At 43.9% G+C, this 20,414-nt stretch overlaps 2 protein-coding genes across 6 annotated transcripts; both read right to left on the bottom strand.

Annotated features, from left to right (window-relative positions):
- Positions 1 to 2,108: 2,108 nt before the first annotated feature.
- LOC117852323 (uncharacterized) lies at positions 2,109 to 11,736 on the bottom strand. 5 transcript variants are annotated; one of them, XM_034734361.2, is made up of 17 exons: positions 10,807 to 11,733; positions 8,960 to 9,448; positions 8,712 to 8,846; positions 6,660 to 8,627; positions 6,457 to 6,573; positions 6,099 to 6,281; positions 5,951 to 6,013; positions 5,775 to 5,846; positions 5,440 to 5,709; positions 4,579 to 4,698; positions 3,989 to 4,048; positions 3,841 to 3,881; positions 3,591 to 3,668; positions 3,436 to 3,520; positions 3,101 to 3,330; positions 2,777 to 3,018; positions 2,109 to 2,597 (listed from the first exon to the last, which is right to left on the bottom strand). In XM_034734361.2, exons 1-15 carry the CDS (start codon positions 11,683 to 11,685, stop codon positions 3,202 to 3,204), a joined length of 4,689 nt encoding a protein of 1,562 aa, XP_034590252.1. In that variant the 5' UTR covers positions 11,686 to 11,733; the 3' UTR covers positions 2,109 to 2,597; positions 2,777 to 3,018; positions 3,101 to 3,201. The 5 variants fall into 5 exon arrangements, with proteins under 5 accessions (XP_034590252.1, XP_034590255.1, XP_034590256.1 ...); XM_034734364.2 differs by having other exon boundaries at positions 8,960 to 9,461; positions 10,807 to 10,946; XM_034734365.2 differs by having other exon boundaries at positions 10,821 to 10,937.
- A 576-nt stretch (positions 11,737 to 12,312) lies between these two features.
- On the bottom strand, positions 12,313 to 16,668 carry LOC117852324 (ATP-dependent zinc metalloprotease FTSH 2, chloroplastic). The gene is made up of 5 exons (XM_034734366.2): positions 16,443 to 16,668; positions 14,618 to 15,757; positions 13,921 to 14,234; positions 13,025 to 13,265; positions 12,313 to 12,809 (listed from the first exon to the last, which is right to left on the bottom strand). Exons 2-5 carry the CDS (start codon positions 15,746 to 15,748, stop codon positions 12,465 to 12,467), a joined length of 2,031 nt encoding a protein of 676 aa, XP_034590257.1. The 5' UTR covers positions 15,749 to 15,757; positions 16,443 to 16,668; the 3' UTR covers positions 12,313 to 12,464.
- Positions 16,669 to 20,414: the final 3,746 nt, after the last annotated feature.

Below are 20,414 nucleotides of genomic sequence, written 5' to 3'. Positions count from 1 at the left end.
GAAAGTGGCTAAGATATTCCCACATAGGAGATACAACTGAATATATAGCGAAACGACGACTCCGGCGAGCTCGTGCACGCGAAAGAAGGCGTGGGAGTGCACGGATCCTCACGGGTGGCTTCCTTGCCATGACGCGAAGCTCTAGGCGGTGATCTTGTGGATGGCAAGGCGGTGGCGGAAGAGATCGAGAGCGGTAGGCGCGAGCTAGGGTTGTGGGCGTGCGGTGGCGGCGCTGAAGCTTGGACGCGGGGTTTAGGGTTTGGTGATGGGGGACTTTGGAGACGGTAGGTTTTATAGTGCTGGGAGGCGATCCTTGGCGTGGGTGCCAAGAATTGGAGGTGGGTGTGCAAGCAGCCGGGACTCCAGTTTGAGTTCGCCTTGGGTGTGACGCAGCGATGTGGATGACAGGCAGGCCTCGGTGGTCAGCGAGACAAGGCGAAAGCGTAAAGTGGTGGGGGGCCTTCTGCTGGCGAGCTGGCACGGGAAGGTGGGCCGGCTGCTGGGCCGCTACGCTGCTGCGAAGCTAGGCCAAGACAAGGAGCGGGCCAAAAGAAAAAAGAAGAAAGAGAAAGGTTTTCCTATTATTTAAAAAGAAAATCAAACATGATTCAAACTTGAGTTGAAACACAAATTCGAACTCAACACTCAAAGAGAAAATGCACCAGCATGAATGCAACAATGAAATCCTATGATTTATTAACTTATTTTTAAAAATATTTAAATGCCTAATAAATTAAATGCAACCTTAGAAAATCCTTAAGTCCTTAGACATAAGAAATTAAATTCTAACAAATTCTAACAAACTTTATTAATCTGCAAAAGTTTGAAAATTAGGGTGTTATATTCTTGCATGCTTTTCAATAGATCTTTACTCCTACCCTCGTATTGCTAACCGTCTGGCCTTTGACGTCAACGTGCTACTGTTGAGAGCTGATGCCTTGGTCAGGTCTTATCCGTATCTCGCAAAAGTGTGATGATGTCATTTAGCCGATAGGGGTGTGTACGAGGCCTTGCTGCCGCGAACTTGTCTGTTAAGACTAATGGGTTGAAGTTAACACCCCCTTACCGTGCTACCTTGTCTAAGTTCAATACACGGTCATGACATTGATCATATTTTGTTACCTTGATCGGCTTGTAAGCGGTAGACAAGACGGCTTTAGTGATTATGCTCTAATCTTTTATGTTGACAGATGGAGGTTAATGATCTCTCATTCGTGTTACCTTATCTAATTTCAATACATTTATCAAGACATTAATTAAGATCTGTTGATGTATCTGGATTGCGTACAATCAGCATCGGCTGGTCCTTGTTGTTACGTTCTAATCTTTTAAGTTAGTAGATTGATGCCAGTGCACTCTCATTCGTGTTACCTTGTCTGAGTTCAATACACTTATCAAGATATTGGCTAGATCTGTTAGCTTATCTGATAAGCGCGTGGTTAACAAGGATTCCCTTTTATGGCTGTTGCGTTACAATGCTTTATCTTAGCCCGTCGGCTAACATAGCCGATGACACATACCATTAATATTTTATTTATTTACTTCGTATGATTACATTGAATCTATCTGCTGTGGTGTTTAATCAAAGAACGTTTACCTATGAGTCCCTTGTCAATTGCAGGTCAAATTGACTAGCACGCATTGCACCACTCGCGAGCTGATTTGGAACCTGCACTGGAGTTAAGTAGATCTCCCAGATCCTCCGTGTTGTTCAACGCAGAAGCCTGAGGTCCAGATTTTGCAGGAGTTAATCTAGTGTATATACCTAGTAGGTCGTTGCTTCCATACTGAAATTCGGGATAATCAATTCTGCAGGAAAAATTAACATCGTACCTGTCAGCAGCTGCCAGTAGGTGCTGTGCCATAGTCGCCGCCGCCTCAGACTCCTCATCAAGCTCCGGAGCCATGTCACGATTCGTAAATGCTGTGTTATTCGAAACAGCCTACCACGATTCTTCAAGTTTGTTTTCTTATTTTTCCTGGAAAATTACCATTTACTCCAAAGCTATTAAATTCGCCTAGTATTTTTTAGTTGTATCACGATGTTAGCAACATTTGCTAAGTGTTTTACAATGTACTAGTATGTGCGAACTAGATGTACAGCTGTATCGCAAAAACTTTCGGTGGCTACTAACCTGTAAAAATCATTACAATGCAGCAAAACTGTATTTTGCTTCAGTTACAAGACAGTACAGCAATACAAGAGCAACTGCTCAAATTTCAGAGCAATTGCAAAAGCAAGAGAGATGTAGCTGCAACCAGCAATATGACAACGAGAGTACTGAGAGCATCATTGCCACAGTTCCGTCCGCTAACCAGCATCTCGTCCCCGGTCACCAGGAAGTTCTCGGCACCGGCTCGGCAATCTGGAGACGTGTCTTGCTACACGAACCGTGGTTTGGCGCCAATAGCATCTCCCTGATGCTAATCCCGGTTCCTTTATAGCGTTCCTCATTTTCTTCTTGACCATCAGGTTGCAGAGACGGTGCTAGAGCAATCTCCGGTGCTGCTCAGGTCTATATGTTCCGAGAGGTCTACTCTGCTCCTTCCGTAACCTTACAGGTCTGCCAGCAGGTCATACTTTAAAGAGTTCCTTTCTGCCACAAAATAGTATGTCATGACCAAGGGACTAGGAAGCAAATGAGGCCTCAGCTCAGAACTGAAGTTTGTCGCCCAAAGGGAAATCCCTTGTAGTGTGCGGTGTGCCTTGGACACAAAAACCCTTGGCGAGAGGCGAAATTGTCTATCGATGGATGAGCATTAGATATGCACTTACCAAGCATTACATGAATGAGCTCTTCTAGAAACTTAGAAGAGCAGCCATCCATGTACGTACCATGTGTGCACCACCATCGTGCTCTTGAGTACACCAATCCGCCTCCATCAGAGGTCTCAACATTGAGAGGCTTGATCAGGGAGCAAGGCATCTTGCATCGTTACACTTACATGAACACTCCTGTGCAGATCTTGCAGATCTACTTCGCCCATTTCAGGGGAAGCAAGCTCAGTAGACTGAGGCTGTAACATGTTTAACGTCAAAATCTATCAGTGAATATGTGGTAATGATTAAGATTGAAACAGAGTGTTCATCCACACTTACCTTCTAAGCAGCTGCATAGCCATCAGAGTGCTTAAAAGGCTGCACAGGTCATTCCAACCTGACACCAAATGTAGCTTGCGGAATCCTACCTCTTTTTATAGCTACAACTCATCAGTATCAATACTTGGGATTATTTTCTTTAGTATATTGAATGATGATTCAGGCATGCTACATTCTGAACTGAACTGTAGTAGCTCATTCTCTAGAACAGCAAAAGCATCAGCAAAAGCCTGTCATATACATGATAAAATGGTATAAGTTCTCAACCTGCAGGCTGCAGTTTCCTACCCAGATATTTATGTCTGAATACAAAATAAGAGAGAATTGTAACTAACCTTTATACATTGGTGAATGCGGAAACAATTCCTGCCCACATTGTTTGCAGGGCAAAGTGGATCATCAATGTGAATTGGGTCAATGCTGCAAAATCAAGCATATTTACATACAGAAAACTAACATTGTAGGTGACAGGAGTAAATGAACTTATTACCTGTGCCCTCTTTCACGATTCAAATAAATTCCACTTCCTTGGATAGAAATACGCATATGGCGTGGATCAAATATGTTCCTGGCATTAAGATTACAAATTATATGCAAGATACACAATAGTAGCTGTTCCGAAAGGGAAAACATACACAAGGCCCTATTAAGTATTAACATTCAGGGCTTCAGGCACATAGATGCAATTGTTTGGCCCCATATAGTTGCTAAAAACAAAAAATTCAGGGGTATTTTCTTACCCAAAAAAGTATAAGAAATCCATCAAAAGGCTGCCCAGATTCTGCCAAATTAAAAACATAATGGAAATGATTACAAGGATACAAAAACCAGACCAAAAATAGAGTAGTAACTCAAACGCACCTAGGGTGCTCAAGATTCACAACTTACTTGGTTGATAGGCCGACCAAGATGATGCTCATGCTGGAGAAAACGAACAATTAACAGCACCTGCAAATAATATTTAAACTGAAGCTTTATTTTTCACAGGTCCTCAAAATACGAATGTGACACCAGTGAAAAACTGGATCAGGTAAAATGCCATTGATCAACATAATATGCTAATATGGAAAATAATACAGGACAGTAAGTTTGAACTGAACTATCCAAAGATCACATGATATAAGCAAATAAAAGTTTGCTAGAATGTGCTCTGCTTGTGTTTCACTGTTTAACAATACAAATATTAATATCTGCATCATCTCTACAAAAGGGTTAATCCAGAGTTCAGACAAATTAACCTAACCATTGATAAACTCATGGTAAAAAATATAGAATCGTGATTAATCTACTAAACATAAAGGTATTTAATCATTAACTTGCAATTCTGTTTTTTATAGTGAACTGAAAGAGTACATATAGGTCCGCATAAGCTTAACGCCTCAGTCATGTATAAGAAAGAAGCCGCCCAGTGCAAACATACTGTAATAGCCATAAATTTTCAATGAAGCAAATGCAGGGCTATTTGAAAAGCTACATACCAAACAGTAAGAGCTTAGACCACCTGAATAGGGATGGTCCAAACTCCGGTCAGCCAAAAACTTCTTGAGAATCAATGCAAGAGGTACAACTGCAGGAAATTGCTGTGTCAACTCGCACACCTGTAGAATAAATAAGTAAATAAATACATAAGAAGATGAGCAAATAGGCAGGGAATACTGCTTAATGCTTCGTAATTCCATCTTGCAAAATTCTCATAAATGTTTGTCAATAATATATCATGAGCAACAATGTGTGTGGTATGTGCTTTATCTAGTCAGAAAGTTCCACAGCTACTAAGCAGCTGGCTGGATGCTCATTCATACTGCTAAAAACGTAAAATCTGAAACTGTTGCAAAGCAAAAATCACTCCAGAAGTAACATGATTCTTATCATTTCTTATCTCGTCCTCACAATCTTTGGAGGCAACAACATGAAAACATTACTCCATTTGCAAGAACACATGCCAACTTTATGTATGATTTGCATGATGGTATTGTGTACTGCAAAAATAGCTAAGGTAAAAGATAAAAGAATCATTTTGTTTAGAACACCAAAAATTGCAACATTGCATGTAGATCGCACAGAATACCAAAATAAGATGATACTTATCCAGCTGACGTTCCGCATCATATTATGCATGCACATATGTTAGATTATTCATGTAGTGCTTATTACTAATGGTCCAAAATATTCAAATGTTTGCTACATGTTAAATTTATATTAGAATACAAGACAGCTACCGAACTCTAATCAAACAGGTCCAAACAAAATATTTGAATGACCATCAAACTTAGAACTAACAGTAATGGAGAGGAACTCTTGTTCTCTTTGGATATCCAGACAATAGAATTCTGACTTACCAACTCAGTAGTCTGCAGTCCTGTGTGGGATGGCGATTTGAAACTTATATCAAGACGAATTGACTGCACAATGTCACAATCATCCTTATTCAATTTTGAGGACACCAGCATGTTGCTGCCTTCTGAACTAGAGGTATCAGACCGAGGAGGACTCCCTTGTTCTCCAAGCACATTAACTGAATATTCTTGTGAGCTATCCAGTACTGAAGAATACTCATTGAACATATTTGTGTCACAAGGTACATCTGCTACAAGCATAATCACAGGTATCTGCAAATAACATAAGCATGAGGAAAATAAAGTAGCTAATGAACTAGCAAAAGAAAGCCACTTACAGCTGTGTTTTCAACTGTTTTGAGGGAATCACTCCTAACCCAGTCTTGGTTTGTAAGACACCTTGCTGCATGCTGAAAGGAAAATGATGGTTCATGTGAAAAGAAGGGAAAATTCTTTGTCCTCTTAGCATGCAAGCACGTCTGTTGTGTGTCCATATGTAAGCCAAATGAATTACCTGTAGACATGTTTCCTTGATGCCATTCCGGCCTTCCAAAATTCCAGCTTCTTTAATAGGTTCCTGAAAGCAACAACTTTATTATCCACAACAATATGGATGCACTTGAACTAACTTGTTATACACTGTTATTAGTCATGCAACTCACCAGGTTTCGGACAGGGGGAAGAGAAACTACAAGATCAACGTCACTAGTTGGAAGAGCCAAGCCAGTGGCATTTGAGCCAAATAGATTTGTACGGGAGCGAGGCCACAGAACCTGCAAGCACCGTGTGACTCTTTTGACAGCCCAGTTTATGTAGGGCCTCCTCACCAGATTACCAGCAGCAACCTTGCAGGTTGTACAAATGGAATCAATACATGCTTAGAAAAGGGGAGCTTTTATTGACACAAATTTAGGCATGAGATGACACAAAATTGATTAGCATCAGAGTAAGTTTAAGGTCCCATACCAAAAAATAAATAAATGAATAGTGATGCCAGAGGCAGAAGAAAAAGGGATATACCTGCTTACAGAATTGATCTATTTCTTCATGTAGAGCATTGTGCATCGAAGAGAGGGATGTCTTGTGAGATGAGCCGTTTAGCATATCAGGTGGCTGTACAGGCAATGCCACGTCTGGCTGCAAAAGTATATTTTAGAAAGACAGAAAGGACGAATAAATGATCATTCTCGCTACTGACGGAAGATTGGAAATTACATCCTTACATGTTGATCACGAGATAGCTGTGAAATCTTAACAAGGTGGTCCTGCAAAACAGTATCCTCAATTGATTGCACCAATGTACCAGAAGAAGTGGCCTTGTTTCCCCATGAAGGCCATACAACTTCAGGACCATCCAAGCAAAACTGAGCCCTATGGAAAATTTTGTCCTCAGAAAATAGACCTCTCATCCCCCAATGACGAGGACTTGAGCTGCCAGATCTAACAATCGGGAATCCTCTTTTTCTTGACTCTCCAGCAGGGGAAGGAGGTGGTGGCCGAGGCACGCGGGGAACACTAAGCACTACTGGTGATGGAGGTCTTCTTAGAAGAGGTATGTCCCTCCTTGTTGATGGTACACATGGACTCCTGTGATCATGACCAGCCTTAATCTCAGATCTTGATGACCTTCGTGATATAGGAACAACTATCGGCCGCAGCATGGCATATGGCAATGTATCTCCCTTAACTACTTCACTGCCACAAGGCACACTCTTGACAACTGAAGTCGTTTTATCTTCAGGACTCTCTTGCATAGAAGATGGAGAAGTATGAGCTTCATTATTGATGTCATTCCCTGTTATTGAGTGAGCAGCAGGATCAAAAGATTCGTTTTGAGAACAGGATGGAGTGGAGGGTGGTGATGATACACCATTTGTGTATGTAGATGGAATCCCATTAGCCACATCATCAACAACTCGTATAACATCAGCCTCATGCCAAGCCCAAGCACTATCGTCTGAACTAAGAGATGGTGGCCTAGAAAAACCAGTTCCTGCATGTTCTGCAGGGTTCCAATACATCACACCTCCACCAAAGTATTGGTTAATATCTCTTCCAGAATGTGCACGGCTATCTGGTTCTTCTTCAGAAAACCAGTAGCTTTCAGTATCATCCCCAACGTCACTGTCACTGCAAATACCCCCTCTTTGCATTAGTTGAGCAGGGAACCCTGACCAAGCAGAAGATTGCATCTGTGGGGTGTACAATGGATCATAACTTACAGCTGCATTTTTACCGTAACCTCTAAAAACAGGAGGCCAATCAAAACTTAGTGGCACCGCTAGAGAAGGTAACATTTGATTGCATCCAGCATCAATCGGCGGATTCCTCACCTGATGGTTCGCAGAAAGAAAGGGTTGATTGAATTGAGTTGGCCATTTGTAACCATCAAGATGCAACCTGTCTGCTGCAGCTGGACGCTGTTGCATTTCAGGAGATACAAAATGAGGTGGTGTTACACTGGGCCATTCATATGATGTTCCTCCCAGTAGGTTCCTGTTGTATACATAATATTCACCGCCGCTATTTTTCATTACTGCACCATTGTCAGTTATAGCACTTTGAAGCATGTTGGCAGGAATAACAGAAGGTAAAATTTTGTCCATTGTTGCTACAGATTTATGATCCAATTGTTTCTCATCACAGCCAGTTTTTTCCTGTGCAGATCTTACCAAGGAGCCAACAGAGCTTCCGTTCAGATTATTGGAAGCGACATTGTTGATTCCTGAAGGTAAACATGACGACGACTGAACCACCGATTCACTTTGACTGATGTACGATGAGGCCTGCTCATCCATATAGGAGGCATCATATTCATCAGCACTTTGAAAATGTTCTGTAGTAACTGATGAGCTAACTCTAGGAGAATACGATGGGTCTTCAAGTTTTTTGCCCTTTCTGCTGGCTATTACATTTGTTCCATTAGATAAAATGGAAGGGTCAGAACATCTAACTGCTTCAGAGATCTCACTCTTGGAAGGATGGACATAAGATGGGTGATGAGGTAAGACATCGACTTCTTCAACAGGTTTATGTGAGGCATCTGTAGCAATATGGGGAACAACTGTTTTCAATTTGGTAGATCTTGGGCTCTCAGGTCTCATCAGATTTGATGGTTTTGTTTTCCCTTTACGCTTGTTCTTCTTTTTGTTACATTGATTCTTGCAGTCATCCAACCCGACAGTTTGCTCCTAAAATATGGAGGATATCCCTCATAAATCATGAATTAATGAACAACCAAACAAAAAAAGATTGTGCGAAATAAAGTTTACAACCTTCATTGTGGGTATAATTTCCTTGCAAGGAGTTTCTTCAGATGGAGGTCCATCAGTAGTGCCTCTAACAGATGCAGGGCACTGGTTGGGTAAAGGCCTACAATTGCGACTTTCCGAACTACTGCATCCATTATCCTGGAAAAAAAAAAGTCTTTAGGTTAACAAGTAACAACATAATATACTCAGTGAAGCATATAGTCCTATGCTTATCGCAATGCTATAGCAAGCAGAGCAACAATCAACTATACCTTGGATGGTTTAGCAGATGCTGTTAGCTTTTTCGAGGTGTTAGACTTCTTCTTTCCTTTCCGAGAACCACCACTGGTCTTCTCAACATCTTTCTTTTTCGGAGCTCCATCCCCAATAAGTTCAAGATTTATGCTTTCTGTTGACACCATCATGAGGAGCCCTCGTAATTTCATAAGTATCTCACCAGCAGCAGTAGGAGCCAAAGCTAATGAAGTGAAAAAGATTGCATCATCGCCACAGCAAGTAATGTTGTTCTTCAAACACACTATCTCCTCAACTAGTTTCAGTCTTGTCAACTCTTTAGCAAATATAGGCTTCTTGCTACAAGATAGAATGTTTGCAATGTCAATGGAACAAGCCCGATTCTTTCTGAAGAAAGACTGTCGTGTACATTCACAAGATTTATCTGCCACAAATGATCCTGATTCACCTAAGCAGAAGGAGAAACTATCCCAAGCAATATCTGATCCTTCAACCATCTCATTAGCCTGCAAACTTGAACTATTAGCATATTAGATGTGCTCGAGGCATAGCAACATGCTCAGGACAATTGCACACCAAGTTTAGTGATTCTCCTCCCAATCACAGTACTAAAGCAAGCCTGTATGGGGTGACAAAGAGCTGTCTTTTTGTTACCCCACATCAACATAGTTGGGCTAACATAAACACATCAAGATTCAAGAAAGACATAGCTTACTTCGAGAAAAATGAGGGGTTTCACACTAAATAGAGGATAATTTCCAGTACCATTTTACAGAAAATCATACAGATCACTCCTATAAATACTAGTGAAACATTTGATTCACAGTGCCTCAAAATTGTATTCATTGGACATTTGGACTACGTGCCAGAGAGAAGAACACTTTGCAATCTGATTTTCAGTTTTTTTAACTTCTTAGAAAAAGCATGATAGTGCTAACTCCGCTACATAACAGATATCCTGGATTCATTAATCGTTTAGGACTGTTCTGAGACTTCAGTTAGATAAAGCATGCATATTTCAGAAAGCAACAGCATTTGTCAAATAGTTGAATCACATTAGTGTGGTTATTTCAGCAAATAGGGCTTTTTTCTCAGCACAGACATAACACAATAACCAACTTCTGTATGTCATTTCCAAAACAAGAGGAGAATTAATGTTTAATCCGATTAAATATATATGTGAAATCTATCTTCCGTCATATTTATGAACCAGGTACTGCTACATTCACATACTTTTACAGGACAAAAATTCTTCAGAACCTGCTAGATTTGCTTGCTTGTTTTCTTATTTAAAGGTGCACCTACATTTGCATAAGTTAACATCAACACAAGAAAGGCAATTTGCTGCCACTTCCTTTCCAAGGACCTATAACATGGTTAAGCATGCTGGCTTGTTTTCCCTCAACTGAGTTCAGAAATAAGATGGCAAGGAATTAGTGTATGCCATGTTATTTCTGTCACCTTTTCCATTCTTCCATCACCATCAACGGCCTTTCCACCTTTCGTTTATTACAATGACAAGTCAACAATAGATACCCAAAATGCATCAGTATGGAATCTACCACCCATAATAAACTCAAATCACATTTATTGCCTCATGCACATCATAACTAAATCACCTTTAATTAGACAACACAGTTCAATAATAGATTCATGTAATGTAACAACCAAATATCTTATCTCAAACCATGATTTCAATTGAATTAAAATCATACCCAAAAAAATCTAAGGAAATTGCAGAAACGTTTCTAAAATCTGGAGTTCACTTATGCAAACAAGGCAAACAACTAAGAAATCCAACCCCATAGTATTTGAAATCCATGACTGTAAGTTACTTCAAAATGCAGAGTAGAAAGCATATTACCAGGGCCACTGCACCTTTTCCAAAGAATGCCCCCATGATCCTTGCTCTCATCCGAGGCTCCAGCCTCATCCACCAATCCACATATCCCTTCTCCCTCCAGAAGGCGTTTGCAGCGAGCCCAGCCTTCTCCTTCACACCCTTCCCAACTCTCACCGCCTTCCTGCCTCCACCTCCACCTCCCCCCGCTGCCGCCCACGACATCCGCAGCGCGATCTCCAACCTGTTGGCCACAAACTCCTCGATCACGTAGTAGCCCTTATCATTCAGCCAAGGCAGCTCGGGGAAATCCTGGAACGCCAGCGCGGCCAGGTCCACCTCCCCTTCCCCAGAGCACAAGAACCTCCCGCCGGAGATCTCGTCCATGGCTGCGACAAAGCCGTCGAGGTCGGCGAGGAATGCCTCGGCGACGGTGATCGCGTCGGGGCACCGCGACGACGTGGGGGAGGAGGGGAAGAGGAGGAGGTTGGCGAAGAGGAGCGCGTGCGCCCGGGAGCCCGCCGCGGCGCGGGCGAGGAGGCCGCGGGAGAGCCGCGAGAGGACGGTGGGCTCCTCGGCCCCGCGCGCGGAGGAGGTGGACGGGGGCGGGGAGTGGAGGACGAAGAAGGAGGAGTGGCCCCGGAGGCGGAGGCGGCGGAGCATGGAGAGCAGAGCGGCGGACGCGGCCGGGCCGAGGAGGGAGGTGGCGGCCGCGGCGCGCGCGGCGGGGGCGAGGGACGCGAGCCACCGGAGGATCGCGGCGCGCGGTGACGAGGAGGTGGAGGAGGAGGAGGCGGCGGGGCTAGGGTTCGCCGCGGCGTGGTAGAGGGAGAGGTGCGCGGTGAGGGCGTCCATGAGCTCCTGCCTGGTGCGCGGCGAGGCGGAGGCGGAAGCGGGCGCCATGGTGGAGCGGCCGCGTCGGTGGTTGGTCGGGAATGGGGAGGAGTGGCCGCTGTGGTGGGCCTGGAGACTTGTTCCGGTCTGGTCTCGTCTCGGTTTGCGGAGGAAGGACCTTTTTGCATTGGGATACGTATATTTCTTCAGTTTTACATATGGGTCCGTATTTTGTGTTGTCATCTTTCCCTTTGTGAAATTGTGATGTGTTGGTGTTGTGCGCTTTATTCCTTTTCTTGCCTTGTTTTTTGTTTTTGGAGGCAACTTTTCTTGGCTTGTTGATAAGCTATTGATAAGGTCAGTTTCATAATATGATCTAAGCATGTTGTTGGAAAGCATCACTTCCATAGCAACTTGTGAATAAAGAAGCCTCATTTTTGGGTAATCCGGTGAGGCTTTGTAAGGAGTAGGACGATCGAAACGGATTGAGATGCAAATTTTGCAATGCGATCATACCTAACAGTGTGAGGGCAGTTGCAAGCAGAATTGTTGTTAAGATCGTGGCATTTGATGATCCCATTTTTTAGTCAGTTTTATCACAAAGTCTTGTAGCAGGAATCGTGGAATTGCCTCGTCCGACGAGCAAGAGATTTTCACTCGACCAGAAGCTAGAAACTTAAAATGTTGCGCAGAGCCTTTTAAGCTAATTACAGTTACTATAATTCACCATGAGTAAGTTACATGTAGTGTACCAAAAATCCGGCTGGTGAAGTAGAGTTAGTGTATACCAAGAATCCAAAATATGAACATCGTACAACAACAAATATCGTCCCTAAAAAAACTAGAGTTTAGGCGGGGAGAGCTGCCGCCGGTGTAGCTGGGGGAACCCGGTTCTCGACAGGGATCTCCACAAACTCAGAAAGAATTGCCCGGAACTCGTCTCCGTTCAGTGTCTCCTTCTCGATAAGCACCTCAACGATCTTGTCAATTGCCTCCCTGTTGTTCCTAATGTGCATCAAAGCAATCTCATAGGCCTCATCTGACAACTGCTTCACTGCCGAATCAATGTCCTCCGCGAGCTTCTCCGACATGGAGTTCCTTGCCATCATTCTCATGATGACATCCCCACTCTGTGCTCCACCCTCCATCAGAGACCATGGGCCGATCTCAGACATACCGAAAGTTACGACCATCTGCAGGATCATTGTGGTCTCAGTACAATTGGCAACAAAGTTCAGTAGTAAAACAAGATGCCTACGGATTGCTACCAATTATAGCACTATAGCATGTGAGCTTGCAGCATAGTTTTGTTCTTAGAACTCATAAAGATGTCAGTAATAAAACCACAAATGGTTCACAAAGACTTGCAAAGTTATGCTGACAAAACTGCAGCATAAAGAAAGTATACCTGCTTCGCCAAGCCGGTAATTTGCTGCAAATCACCAGCAGCTCCGGTAGTCACCTCAGGCTCTCCAAATATAATCTCCTCAGCAGCTCTACCACCAAGACCGCCAACAATTCTCGCAAAGAGTTGCTGCCTGGAGATCAGTGTTGGGTCATCCATCGGGATAAACCATGTAAGGCCACGAGCTTGACCCCTTGGAACTAAGGTAACCTTTTGGACGGGATCATGGCCAGGTGTCAAAGTTCTGCGAAGAGATTTCCATAAATGAATGAGATTGCACAAAAAAAGGGCATGGAACGGTTACCAAAAGAACAGAAAAGAGGCACATAAATAACTCAAAACTGAAACCGCAAAGATACCATATAATTCTCAGAGAGCAAAAAACAGAAAAAGAAAAGGAGCCACTTAGTACACACTCCTTCCGTCCCAAATTACTATTCGTTTTGGCTTTTCTAGATGCATAATTTTTACTATGTATCTAGACATAATATATATCTAGGTGCATAACAAAAGCTATGTACCTAGAAAAGCCAAAACGAATAGTAATTTGGGACGGAGGGAGTACACCAAAGGAATGGGCCATGAGTTAAATATTTTTTTTTGAAACATTTTGAGTTAAATATCAAGTACAAGTTGTTCTTTATTCCAACACCAAAATAACTGCCCTATCATCCTTCCAATTACCAGAGCATTTAAGAGAACAAATTTAGCTAGCCAGCTTTACAAACCATATTAGCACTCAAATGTACATAGAGTAATTGAAATACTTCAGAAATACTTCAAATGCATAACAGGACATCTAAGAAACCCAGCAACCTAAAGTAAATCCAATCCAATGCTTAAGACAAAGGAGAAAAGATCAGCAAAGAGGAATATTCAAAGAAAATGTCATCTCTTACCCACAAATCGCATGCCCAACTTCATGGTAAGCAACAAGACTCTTGCTCTTCCCATCAGTCATCACAGTTCCTTCCATGCCAGCCACTATTCTGTCAATTGAATCATCAATCTCTTTTGAAGAAATTGCTGTCTTCCCACGTCGGCCTGCCAGTATGGCTGCTTCATTCAGAAGGTTTGCCAAGTCTGCTCCACTGAACCCAGGTGTTCTCATTGCTATGACATCAAGAGAAACATCATGATCAAACTTCTTGTTGCCACCGTGCACTTTCAGAATCTCTGTCCTTCCACGGACATCAGGAACATCGACAGACACCTGTAACAAATTTCAAGTTAAGATCTAGATAGCTTTCAGGTACTGAATGAAAGATGACTCAAGCTCTGAACTAAATGGATTAGGCGATCAGCTTAGTAAAAGAAAGAAAGAAAGAAACCAAGGCAAACCTAGGAGGAACTAAGTGGAGGCGATCAGCTTAGTAATCTACAAAGGAAACAATATGAGTGTTGAACTTTTGGCTATAAAATGGGTGGACTTAATTTTTTCAAGCAAGCAGTTGACAACTTCACTAGTAAATCATGATCGAACCAAACAACTTTAACTGTAACAAGCACTCACGTAACTGTGTTAGGAATGGAATGCATTGCCAGACAGAATGCGAACAAATGTTAACATCCAAAATTCCAAATTAAAAAACTAACCTGTCTGTCAAAGCGTCCAGGCCTAAGTAAAGCAGAATCCAAGATGTCAGCTCTGTTAGTGGCAGCAATAACAATAATTCCAGTGTTTCCCTCAAAACCATCCATCTCAGTCAACAGTTGGTTGAGAGTTTGCTCCCTTTCATCATTTCCACCACCAATACCTGTACCTCTTTGCCTACCGACAGCATCAATTTCATCAACAAACACTATGCAAGGAGCATTCTCCTTGGCCTTCTTGAAAAGATCACGAACTCTGGAAGCACCAACACCAACAAACATCTCCACAAACTCAGAGCCTGAAATTGAGAAAAATGGCACACCAGCCTCTCCCGCGATTGCCTTGGCAAGCAAAGTTTTACCAGTTCCAGGTGGACCAACAAGAAGAACACCTTTAGGAATGCGAGCACCAACAGCAGTGAACCTTTCAGGCTTCTTCAAGAACTCGACCACTTCCATGAAGTCTTGCTTTGCTTCATCAACGCCAGCAACATCATCAAATGTAACACCGGTGTTGGGTTCCATCTGAAACTTGGCCCTAGATTGACCAAAACCAAGGGGAAAGCCAGGACCATTGGGTCCACCAAGGCCACCTTGTGCCCTTCTTGACAGCAAAAATAGACCGCCAATAAGGATAAGGGGGAATGCCAAATTTCCGATAAGGTTGAACAGAAGAGAACCAGAGTCCTCCTGGTTGCTGTGTGCAGCAAAATCAATGTTCTTTTCCCTCAACTTTTGAAGAAGCTCCTGGCTTAGACCCGGAAGCTGCACACGGACCCTCTGCACGCGATTGCCAAGCTCAGGAGAAATGGCCTCCACGATAGCAATGGTCCCATTCTCAAACAAATCAACCTTCTTCACTCTATCCTTGTCAAGATACTCAAGGAACCTCGAGTAAGACATCCTTGAGGAAGAGACGCCTTGCTCATCAGCAAGAGCTTTCTTAGCACCCAACAGGGTGGGCAGCCCAACACCAAGGTTCCCAAGCGCAAGCTTTAGGAACTTCCTTCTGGCATCGCTGGTCTTGTCCAAGGAAGCAGTCACTGACACTGGCCTTTGCGTAACGCCGCTTGAAGTAAGGGCTGAGAAGGGAAGCACACCCTTTGCAGCAAGGCTCATAGATGGCGGCGCCATCTTTGCTCACTGAAAAAATCATGGGAGACCTCGTCAACAAGAGAGAAGAACAATTGTTGCAAAGCTAAAAAGAAAATGGGTTCATCCAGGAGCTTAGTTTACTGTTGTAATTCATCAGTTCCAATTCAATTTGACTGAAACAAGCACAGGTACAATTTTAAGTCCCTATTGCATCGCAAAAGGGTATATGGAAGGTCACGTTGGAGAACCACATGATGCGAAATGCTTCGGAGCAAGTAAACACGGAATATGGTTCATTAGAAGAGTTTCTATTCAAGAGCTACTAGTGCTTCCTTCCACTACCTACAAGCGCCCCAAACCATTCTAATCCTTACTCAACTGCAAGTATAATCATCAGGCTACTAAAATATGATCATCCATATACAGTCAACCATTATGCCTTCTCCTCTCTCCTTGAAAATCGACAAGCTAATTCAACAGAACGAGCTTTAAGCAATCGCTACCCTACTGGCAGATCCTAGTTTAGCACGATACACCAACACTCCTAGTTCACCTTTCCCCCTCTCTTGAAGCTAAAAAAAACTAACCACTCACATGCTCCCATCCCAAAATAAGGGAGGAGATAAAAGGAAGCTTCAGGAACCGAATCTTACACGGCACTAGACCGGTTACTTACTAGAACCAACAACCCAAACGCGCACGCAGAATCAGGGAATCGGAGACGCGCACGCACCTGTCTGCGTGGACCGGAGCCGAGAGAGGGGAAGGGAGCGAGGCCGCGGAGCTAGGGGATGGAGGGAGTGAGCGGAGTGTATAAGTAGGCGAGCACACTGGCGAGGCGGACGGGTCGCAGATTTTTCTCCCCCTCCGCTAGTTCCGTTTCATCCGGCTCCCGGTGCGCGGTTGCGTGGGGATTGTCTCGGGGAGGAAGAGGGTGGGGCGACGTGGGCGGCTCGGCGGCCACAGCGTCGATAAGGAAGAGATGAGCCCACATAGACGGGAGCTGTGCAGGCTTGCAGTTGCCTACCCCTCCCTACCTGGGATGAGGAAATATCAGAAAGTGAAAAATCTCGGGGCTTTTTTTGGGTCATTTTTTTGTGGCTGGAGGCTTGGAGTTCGGGGTCTTCTGTGTCGTGGATGCTGAACTCACTTCAGGTAGGACGGCCTCTGGCCGACTAGGCGAAGAAGTGCCGATGCCTGGCTGGTAGTGGCATTAGCTGTTCGTAACCCAGCCGTCCATTTTCCTTTGTGTCGTCGTGTCGCCCAGGGGAATTCATGATTTCACATTGCAGCATCAGGCGTTCCAGCACTGCCACTGATGTCTTGCACACGTGGGTCTTGTGGCCGCATATGTAAAATTCAGTTAAAAGTTAGGAAGAATTCTTCGTGTCGGCCGGGAGCTGTTGTGCCACCAAGTACACGAGTGTTAGCGTGAACAGCGCAGCATCACGTACTCCCTCCATACCAAATTACTATTCATTTTAGTTTTTATAGGTATATAGTATTTGCTACATATCTAGACATTATCTAGACGCAGAGTAAAAATAATATATCTAGAAAAGGCAAAACGAATAGTAATTTAGGACGGAGGACGAACGAGAAATAACCAAAAATCAGCTGCCTATTTACGCAGCAAACATGCCGGTGGTGAGCGCTAAAGGAGGCAGTTGCCTCTTATGAGGGGGCATTTCACATTTGCAACAATAATTAAGCTTAAGGAGGAAATAAGTTTTGCAATTATAAAGCTTTATTCTCTACAGCTAAAAAAACTAAAAGGAAGAAAAAACGTCGTTGTACTATGTTACTGCACCCGATCGGTCTGTCTCGCCCCATTTTACGCCGTCCGCTTTCTCCTCATCCCACCCCGTGCTTCGCGTTTTACCGTGGATCATTTAGATCAACCCCAGCCATCCCTCAACTCGCACGCCCACGCCATGTCCCTCCGATTGAGGTCGGGCCAGGGCGCCCACCCTAAACCCTCACGCAACTCTCGCAACGTCTTCCGATCCCACACACCTCCACCCCCGCTGCCTCGCCTCCAACCCCGCCGCTGTCGTCGCCTCCAGCACGTAGATTGGGGACGCCCTCGCCTTCGATCCAACCCCGGCGCCGCCACCATCTCCAGCACCCACCCCGACACCGCTGCTATCTCCATCACCTGTTGACGCTCGTTATTGACACACTTTTAGTGCCATTTAAGTGGTGTTTTCATACATATTCTTATACTAACCCGCCACTTGGCACCTAAAATAACCCTATTTTCGCATATGCATTGTATTTTGGAGGACATTCTGTTTTCACAGAAAATTGGACTATGTTGGAGCATAATTGGACAAGACCCTCGACGAACAACAACCCAGAGAAAGACGAAGGCCAATGGACCCAGAAGGAGACTAGGCCGATCAGCCTATAGAGGCCTATGCCAATCAGCATAGGGTCTTCAGGGCCCCGATCATGCTCATCTTCGGCGAGGACTCCTTCAAAAATATTTAGGGGCTAAGTTTCACAAGATATGGCAAACTCACTTTATGATCAAAGATGGAAGTAAGCAGGACTTTGGAACGATATCAAGATCCATCCTTATCCCGAGGCTATCGACGTGCAATTCCCGCATGCAAGTAAAAATAAGTGTTCATATCATCAAAGAAGATTTGGCGACGAAGGAGAGCGCGAGAGGCCACAAGGAAGGGCCAGGCCAATCAGCCTGGACCCCGGCCGATCGGCCTACCAGGCCGATCGACCTAAGGCTTTCCTTGCTCCTCTCGCCTTCTAATTTTCGCCATGCGCTCCCCGGAATATAAGTACCCCAAAAATTCATCGAGCCCTAGCATCCATCCACGAGAAACTCGACGAAATGAAGAACATCCACCAGAGGGAGCTGAGGGCTGCTGCAAGTCTTCGAAGTTGTCTAGGAGATGGCTTAGGCCGACCCTAGCTACCATGGCCTCTTTGCGCAGTTGTGTCATGGTGGAGTTTAGGAGCTAGTTATGATCATTAATGGAATGTACTCAGTGGTGATAATCTGAATACATCTATTATATGAGCAATATTTTTCATGCCATCCGATCTATTAGCAACTTGTTGTCTCCTTTTATGCTTTCTTCTTATCATGAATATGCTTATTCCTTAGTCTAATTCGAGGTTAGACTTCATAGCATGCTTTATGTAATCATGGTGATTAGATCTAATATGTTGACCCTTCATGATATTTAAACATGTTCACTTGTGTTCGTGCCCTTAAACTGCCTACGCTGATAAAGAGGATCGTGACAGGATCTAGCTTGTGTAAGGTGGGGATTTTTGGGAGGTTGACCGGAAGTAGTATTTTAAAGATTCGTCTGACGAGATGCATGTTGTGCTTCCTTGTTAGCTAGAACTATAACTAGAAGATGATAGGCTCTTACTACCCTTGGTGGTATTTTATCATATACACAAATGCGATCTACTTGTTCTCATGATTTACCTTTACACCAAGGTTACCCTCTTCATATGCAATCTATGCTTCGTGTTAGGATTAGATCCATTAGCTTAGATGGAAAATCCTAATTAGTTCGCTGCTGATCCACGGATTGATAAACCTTGGATGGAATACTCTGAGAAAAAAGCTACGATGATCCATGCGCTTGCGGTTCACAAACTGGCATGCTAATTGCCATCAACACACCCACCCCCGCCGCCGCCGTCTCCATCACCAACACGGCCGCGCCGTCATCTCCGGCATTCGCACCGTCATCTCCAACCCCAGGCCTGAGCCGCCGTCACCTCCAACCCCACCATGGCCACGCCGTCTTCTCCAACACCCACACCGGGGCTGCCGTCACCTCCAATCCCACCCCGGCGCGTTCATCGTCTCCAACCCCAGGCTGAGGACGACGTTGCCTACAACCCCACGCCGGCTTGGCGGCTAGGAGAACGGTTTCAATCCACCTCTTCCGCCTCCATCACCAATTCACCTCCCACATACGGCCAATACATATGTTGTTTTGTACTTCCTGCATGATCACATGATTAATGGTTAGCACAGGTGTTGGGCAGCATACTCGTGAATCATTGGCACCTGATCGGAAACAAAAAAAGAACAAGCTGATAACTGTGAAGGAATTATTGGCACGTGATCGGAAAAAATCAAGCTAATAACCGTGAAGGAACTAGGTAAGGTTTTGCACATGAAACCATGAAGTTATTTTTACTACAGCTGAATTCTCCAGAACTATATTGTATAGCTCATTGATGAACCCAGGTTGAATCAGAAAGCAACTCTAAGACAAAGTTACCTCTGTTCCAAAACCATTCTTACAGTAATGTAATACCATGACATTGATTAATCTGTAACATGCCTTATTCTTAAATTAATTGTATTGATTAATTTTGGTTTTGGGGTTTTCTCTTTTGTTTATTTGAGCCCTTAAACTTCCTTAGAGGCTATGTGAAGAAAATCACTTAAATGTGTGATTGCATGAAAAAAAATATCACCTAACAGAATAGTAATGAAAAGACAAGCTAAGCATCATACAACTTAAGGTGGATTTGACATGTGCTCAAAACCAAATAAATCTTAGTAGCATTAAGCATTTACCTTCTTCCATGACATATTTGCCACTGGGCTTGAGTTCCGGAAGGAAAGGAACTTGTTCACTGACCTTCTCAGAATCATAAGAGTCATATGCAGACCTACAGACCTGAAACACAACTAATAAGCCTTAGT

This window comes from Setaria viridis, chromosome 4, assembly GCF_005286985.2.
Source record: "Setaria viridis chromosome 4, Setaria_viridis_v4.0, whole genome shotgun sequence".
Lineage (NCBI taxonomy): Eukaryota > Viridiplantae > Streptophyta > Magnoliopsida > Poales > Poaceae > Setaria > Setaria viridis.
Note: the sequence above shows the minus strand (reverse complement) of the source record. Positions and strands in the feature narration are given on the sequence as shown.

What these genes read in the sequence shown, in the direction of transcription:
- LOC117852323 (XM_034734361.2), bottom strand. Translation starts at nt 11,685, where the DNA reads ATGGCGCCCGCTTCCGCCTCCGCCTCGCCGCGCACCAGGCAGGAGCTC. An exon ending in AAACAGTTGAAAACACAGCT is followed by an intron (nt 5,710 to 5,774) that starts GTAAGTGGCTTT and finishes TGTTATTTGCAG; the next exon opens with ATACCTGTGATTATGCTTGT. An exon ending in GCATTCACCAATGTATAAAG is followed by an intron (nt 3,331 to 3,435) that starts GTTAGTTACAAT and finishes TGTATATGACAG; the next exon opens with GCTTTTGCTGATGCTTTTGC.
- LOC117852324 (XM_034734366.2), bottom strand. Translation starts at nt 15,748, where the DNA reads ATGGCGCCGCCATCTATGAGCCTTGCTGCAAAGGGTGTGCTTCCCTTC. An exon ending in CTGGACGCTTTGACAGACAG is followed by an intron (nt 14,235 to 14,617) that starts GTTAGTTTTTTA and finishes AATTTGTTACAG; the next exon opens with GTGTCTGTCGATGTTCCTGA. An exon ending in GTTGGGCATGCGATTTGTGG is followed by an intron (nt 13,266 to 13,920) that starts GTAAGAGATGAC and finishes ATCTCTTCGCAG; the next exon opens with AACTTTGACACCTGGCCATG.